The 7898-nt window shown below is 28.5% G+C and overlaps 1 protein-coding gene across 1 annotated transcript; it reads right to left on the bottom strand.

The window, feature by feature from the left end:
- Positions 1-2540: 2540 nt before the first annotated feature.
- LOC108759116 (aminopeptidase M1-A) lies at positions 2541-7898 on the bottom strand. Its single transcript, XM_018504406.1, has 9 exons — positions 7831-7898; positions 6626-6809; positions 6034-6184; positions 5611-5692; positions 4904-5255; positions 3656-3828; positions 3206-3520; positions 3047-3116; positions 2541-2684 (listed from the first exon to the last, which is right to left on the bottom strand). The coding sequence occupies exons 1-9, from the start codon at positions 7896-7898 to the stop codon at positions 2541-2543; spliced, it is 1539 nt and encodes a 512-aa protein (XP_018359908.1).

Below are 7898 nucleotides of genomic sequence, written 5' to 3'. Positions count from 1 at the left end.
ATATCCATATAATTCTTTAGTAAGATCTAAAACTGCAAATAACATAAATTAATATATAATATAAAAAAATTAATACCTCTCTCTTAAAACTTGACCCAGGTATAATTATAACATATTGGCTGCGGTCCACTTAGCGCTTCAAACGCTACAGAGCATTTGTAGCACTGATATGACTGGTCCATTTGATGCTTCAGCACGCTCCCAGCAACTCTGATTACGTCATCAGTACGTCATCATTTTTGCTCCCACTTCGCTTCAACTGCCTCACCTCGGAAGGTGGATTGGCTGGAGCGTTCACGTAGCAATTGTAGCATTCGAAATAGTAATGGACCAATCGGAGCGTAGCGTTTGGAGCGTAACGTTCAGAGCATTTGGAAGAAGCAAGTGGACTGCAGCCATTATCTGTTCCTCAACAATACGTATTAGGGCCTGAGCACAATAGAGGAACAGGAATTAGATATTAAGATTTTAACCTATCAGAAACTGATTACATCGGAATACACGGTTTCTTATATCCATATAATTCTTTAGTAAGATCTAAAACTGCAAATAACATAAATTAATATATAATATAAAAAAATTAATACCTCTCTCTTAAAACTTGACCCAGGTATAATTATAACATATTATCTGTTCCTCAACAATACGTGTCAATAAGAAAATATTAAGAAAAGATTACGACAAAATTGGTTGTAGTATAGAATAATACGTATTGTTCTCAATTTATAATTCTGGGGCTCTATTCTTGAAAAGCAACGTATACGAAAGTCTAGGGAAATGCTACAGTATATGTTATTTATACTATAGTATTTCCCTAGACTTTCGTATACATTTCTTTTCAAGAATAGAGCCCCTGATGCTAATGTCTATTGATTTTATTTTTCAGGATATATGCTGTGATCGCATCTTAGTGAACTATCAGCACAAATAAGTATTATTTTAAAAAATAAAATATGTTCTAATAATTTTATGTATTTTTGAATTATTTCCGTTCCAAAAAGAAAAGTTTGAACCACGTTAATACAACTTTTTGTTTATTTGTTGATTTACTTTGTAAAATAATGTCTATTATATATGTATATATATATATATCTATATATATATGTATATATACATTTATACGGGAGGATCCCGTTTGCCTACAGTTCTGATTGTACACACCACTCATATCAACTGATACCTAGTAATTTTTCACTGTTTTGCCAATGAGATTATTTTATTTTTAAATTGGCCAATCAGCGATACATGTGTGCAATATGCGATGTGTGCAGTCGGAGCCCTCCCCATTTATACATACACATATAAGTAGAATATATAATGTATTTATGAAAATGGAATTTTTCTTATTGCCAGAATTAGTAGAGACTAGAGACACGGTAGTGTCTCGATGCTAAGACCAGGAGCAGCGACACTACCGTGTTATGTTACGCGAACCGGCGATTTGCGGGGTAATTTTTTACTCAACTTTTATTATTTCAGGTATATTTATGTTGTACTTTATTGAAAATCGTGATTTTATGATTTTATGTTATTTATATCATTAAATTCATAATGTCGTATTCAAATTTCGCGGTTGCATTTGGACCCAAATATGATTGGTTGTTCTATTATGCCACCGCCATTATGAGCAACGTTACACCATTACACCATGGCAGCGACATGTACATACGAACTCTACGAACATTTTGGTCACATCCGCATTCGCTGTGGTCATGTGCGCATACGTTTTAGTAACTACGCTAGAGATATCGAATGATTGTAGTGAACTTCGCATACGTAAATGCTATTTCGGAGAATTTTCTGCACGCGTTTAAAGAAATGTTAGATCTAAACTTTATAATATTAACTAATCCATATAAAAAAGTAATTTTTTTTAATATCATAATTCACAATTACTCATTCACGATTAGATTGTCTGCTTGATAAATAAATTGTCTGCTTTAAAAATAAATTCTCTGCAATTTTGTGTTTGTAAAACAGAGAATTTATTTTTAAAGCAGACAATTTGTCAAGCAGAGAATTTGTTCGTACCTGTCGCTGCATCTCGTCGATATAACGGATTCCCTCTATAGTCGTCAACTTTAACGTTTAATATCTCGGTTCGCGGGGCCGTCCCAACATTTTTTCTTACAGGTTCTTTCGTTTTATGCAAAATCGCGTCGAATAAGCCTAATTTCATCGAAATCGGAAGTGAGGACCGTACTCTAAATAATTACCAAATTATTTTGCGCTATAAACGCATAATATTATATGATATGCTAAATAATACAGGTACAATAGTATTATAATGGCGAAAAATAATCAATAACGTACAAACGAAAAAAAACTAAACATACAGAAAATACAGACGTAAGTAAAAATTTAATGAAAACGACATTATAACATTTGAGTAGACTAAATATAAGCAAAATTAATATAACGAAATATTCAAAGTTAACACTATATATTCAGCAAAAGTAAAATCAGCTTACGAAATTTCCCACTGATTCGAGCTAATATAAAAGAAAACTTATATATATTACGTGGTTATTTAAATTAGATTAAAGACGGTTTATAAATCGAAAATATCCTGTATGAGCGACAATTTCTGACAATCGGATGGATATCTTGCGTTCAATTATCAAAAGTTGTGATCTATTTATGTAACCTCTAAAGAGAAGTAAATTTAAATAATCATCTTGAATCTAAAACAAAAAATGTTTTAAAATGTAATTACATTTGTTTAATAATTTATTATTGTTCCATACAGACAAAATTGCATGCAATAAATTGTCGTTTTTCATAAATTGAAAGAATAAAGAGCAAGCAGTCAGAGACATATATGGCATATTGCATACATCATGCCTCAGTTATTAACATAAATTTTAAAGGCGGTTATACAAATAAAAAAAACTTTTTTCTCAGTTTAGTTTGCTCTTTTTGCAATTCAAAAAATTAGAAAAAGGTAAATTGTAAAAAACTGAAATTAAAATTAATCTTACAGTTATGAAACCTGACTAGGAGAAAACTCATAAGTGTATAGAAAATTTGAATTGATTTTATTTACCTTCATAAGATATTTGGAAGAATATACATGGTTAATGATATCAACCAGCGCTGTTAACAAGTTGATTTGTCTATATAAAATCAATTCATACAAATATATGTTTTATTATATAATATATTATTGTTAAATATAGTGTAAATTTATAAAAAATGTACTTACTCAGGTTTCATAATCTCGAGCTTTTTAAATATCATCTCGAGTATGTCATGTGTGTTAGAATATTTCATAATAACTGAATGAAAAATGTTTATGTACGAACGAATATTCGTAATGTTTTGTTGTCCTTCCTCTTGGAAACGCTCCAATAATAATGAAGAAGTCATATTTGAAGAAGCATATCTAAAACAAGTTAAGAAGGGTAGCAACGTATGATTACGTCCTTTGAACAATGCATCTTTTATGTGTAACCACGTAAACGAATAAGCTGTTACAAAACCATTGCAATATGTCCAGTGCTTCCACCATGGTAAAAGGCTACAGATTAAAAAAAAAATAATAAAGTCACACATGTAAAAACATCGTTAATCATATGTTTGAACCGAAATTTTGTCATAATTTTAAAAGCGAAAACGAAATTGTGAAGATATTGCATTTATAGAAAAATATTACGGATTTATTTCAGGATTTTCGAAATGTTGCAGTAATTTACGAAGAGCTGATTGTTCACACTGATAGTCTTGGAGGATACATGCCCATTTCACAATTTCTTGTCTTAAACATTTGGCGAAGTCATTTTCCATCAGATGTTCTTCATATCCTAGTGTCTTCAGTGGCTTTTCCAACAATTTTCTAAATTTCTCCTAAATGACGCAAATTTTATATTTTCATTGATCGTAATGAAGCTCATTATTATAGATAGCATTGACAATTAATCGTAATGAATTCAAAAAGGGATTAATCTTTCTACATGCTTTCTGTAATAATCAGTTCGAAATGATTTTGAAAATTGGAAAATGGATGAATTATTATCTTCTAGTTAAATTTATTAGAAAAATCTATTTGATATAATTGATAGAAATAATTGTTATGAATAATGTAATGATTCCAATAAAAATAGTAATTCTATTAAATTTTACCAGAGAAATCGTACCAACCAGAATTTCGATTATCTTAATTAGAATTCTAGTAAATTTAACAAAAAAAATTCTGATGAACGTGATTTCAACTAGAAATTTTTTATGATATACCTAATAGACTTTGTTAAATATGACATCTATTGGACATTACCATAATATCGATGAACTTAATTTCTTCTCTGGAAAGTGGAATTATAATCGACATATATTCAAACACTTTAATCATTGGATACCACACAATAAAATTTGTCTCCTGCGACAAGAGTTTCGCGATGTTCCAAAATGCAGATACATCGAGCTGACGATTAATCATCAAATGAAATGCATCATCAATAAATTTAGCACGATTGATGACACTTATAATATTATAATCTCCAGCTGTGTTATTTAAATATTTTACAATGTCGCCCAAGGTTCTTGAATCGTATTTACCTCGATAGTACCCTATACATTAAAAAAAATGTATTTTATTGAACTGTACTATAAATTTTATGAGATTGATTCTGAGAGAAATACTATTCTTCATTTTATCTTCTTTTTTACATTAAAGAGACTTCATACATGTATGTATGATGAAATATATTGACAATTACTGCATCTATAATATATATATTGTGTTTTTGGGTGCACGCATTCCTATGTTTCATACAATTAGAAAACTCATCATGCATATTTTCATTAATATAGTGGAACATCGACTATCCGACTTAATGTGGAAATATTTGCAGAAGTATTGCTTATTAATTTCATAATTACATACAATGTGTAGAATTTTTTATGTATATTTACCAGCTTGCTGAAAGTTCACCATCCAAAGTTCATTTAAAGGAGAAGTTGTGGGATACACGATAGAATTTACATTTGGTTTTAAACATGTCTTCAAATCTTCAAAAAGTAATTTTAATTCCCTTAAAGTTATGGGTATCAGCCACTCCCCGTAATTCGTTTTGTTATAACTTTGCGATATTGTTTTTGTAATTTCTCGATGCTTGTATTGTTCCCACATTACAACAGGATAATGTTTGTACTGGATCCAAGTTAAGAACTCATTCGATGGTAAATTACAGTTATATCGTTCATCTAATTCGTCTTTCATTGACCAAAAGTTATAAGATATTATTGAACTGAACGTCCTAAATTTAAAAAGTTATTGTTAATAATCAGCATAATGGATTGAAAATAAAAATGAGAGTTATAGCTTAATTTATAAATATACATAAAACTCTACAACACAATTTTATGTCACACATATTAGAGATGAAAGTCGCCTAGACTGAAGGACTTAAAAATATTGCCGCTTATTTTTCGAAAGTAAAATTAAGTTAATGAACAGACAATAAATAAAAAAGACATGAATAAATAAAATTGAAAAAATATATTTATGAAGTCGAAACGAAGGTACTATAAAATATTGCAAATATATATATATATATATATATATATATATAGTACAGGTATGTAATTAATTGTTACATTGTCTTTACTCACTGTCTGTTTACATATATATTGATATTATTTCGAAACACTTCATCGGTAATAGCACTTCGGAACATCCGTAAAACAATTATCACTACAATAAGAAACATATTAATACATCATAATTGAATTTTTCGAACTAATCTTTTCCTTCCTTTTCTTTTATAATATATTAGGTGTTAAACTTAATTCCTACCGTTTTTCGTCTCCAAAATTGATTTGTTTCGAAGGGAAATATCTTAATCAAAGTATTATTAATAAAGTATCATTAATTAGTAATAAAGTAGAAAATGGAGGAAATTACTTTGATTGAGGTATTCATTCATCTTCCCTTCAAAACAAATCAATTTCGGAGACGAAAAACGGCAGGAATTAAGTTTAACACCTAGTACATATATTTAAATTTCTACTAAAAGGTTATTTAATTATTTTCACCTTTCATGTAACGAGGAAAACTGAAAATTGAATTAATGTCCGATAGGGTAGTCATTTCCACAGGATTCATATTAAAATGAGAATCCAGATGAAGAGATTCGTATTGATTCTGAATTATGAAGAGATCCAAAATTTCAGAATTATTGAAGCTCTAAAAATAAAGTTTCATAATTATGCATAAACGTTAATGTAAAATACATGTCCGCATTTGAGCTAACGTGTTCTACTGCACACGATACAAATATGCATGTTTGTGCATTATCATTAAAATCATTTTTACAGTTTTCACAATTCAGTTTAGAAATAACGCATGAATCCATTTATTAAAATGAGTTTTCACACATTTGTGACATTATATGATTTAAATTGTGATATTTATTTATATTTAATTGAAAAGGTTTTTAGGAGTTTTTTTACAAGAATTTTTACATAATTATTATTCCTACTTAAAAGTACATCGTCGCAAACTTCAGATAATACATAGATTTTTAAAAAGTTATGATGTTACAGTCGGATCTAAATTTCAAATATAAAAATGATGTACATAACAAAGATATATCTTTCATATTGCGATATTAATAAATATAAAAACCTTAGCAACAGCTTCTTCTCCGAACATAGTAGCAAGAGCGTCGTGTAACCAAAAATTAGACCACCAATCTGAACTGAGTAAGTTACTAAACCATTGATATGCTATTTTAGGTGCTATTAAACGTGCGACTTCCATTTTGCGCATAACTGGATCCAATGTTTCATCATAAATAAGATTGGCTTCCCTAAAAATTATTATAATTGGTCTAACATGTAATAATTTTTTTGTTTTTTTTTATGTAAAACGTACTTGTTTACATTTTCCGATTTAATTTGTTTTGAATAATGTGTATAAAGTATTTGACATTTATAATAATATTATATATAATATTGAATATAGTAAATTATAACGGGATTAAATTGTTTGTATTTTATTAGATTCAGTTTGACATTAAATGTGTAATATCTTGTTAAATATTTACTTTTCTTATTAATTTTGTTAGAAAAGTGGATTCTGCTTTGCGTGTTTTTTAATAATAAAATACAACAGACATGTAACATTTGATATCACAAGGTAATTTGTATAATGTGAGACATGCAATAGTGAATAAAATTTATAAAAATATATGGAAAAGTGTTTTATATGTAGATGTTTAGTACAGAAGAAGATATCACACAGTAAAATGGATTACGGTAAATATACTGAATAGGTGAACCCCACCTTAATCTTGGCCTTGACATTTGTTGTTATCAAGGTCATAGGGAAAGGCTCCCCAATTCTGTATAAATATCAAGGTTACTTGTGGAAGCATAAAAGACGTTTTCTAATTACTTCTATTTTTTATATAGTCTATATATTTTTAATCATATAGATTCTTTTAGGTATTTATACATGAACTTTTCTATATTTTAAGACATTGAGGAATTATTAAAATATCAATGTAGCTTACAAAATATTTAATACTATATTCTAGCGTATTTTGGCATGGAATAATGTGAAAAATCTCATAACTGTTAATTTCCTTATAATCATATTCTGGTATTTTTTATGCACAGTTGATGAAAAAAACAGAATTGATTTTAGAAAAGAAATGCAATTGCAACTATTCCATATTTATTTTAAAATATTAATTGTATACGAATCACCTCGTATAATAATGATAATTATTTAATATATAATTTAATCAATTTTAAACTTTTAATTGATTAAATTGATGCAAAATATTTTTTCGTTTAACATATTTTGTATTCAAATATATACATTACGTATGAAATATGAGCCCCCATTTCGATATGCCATCTTGTCGAATCTTTGGAATTGCAATGTGATCCAT

Source organism: Trachymyrmex cornetzi, unplaced genomic scaffold, assembly GCF_001594075.2.
Source record: "Trachymyrmex cornetzi isolate Tcor2-1 unplaced genomic scaffold, Tcor1.1 scaffold169, whole genome shotgun sequence".
NCBI classification, from domain to species: Eukaryota; Metazoa; Arthropoda; class Insecta; order Hymenoptera; family Formicidae; genus Trachymyrmex; species Trachymyrmex cornetzi.
This window is presented reverse-complemented; position numbering and strand designations above follow the sequence as displayed.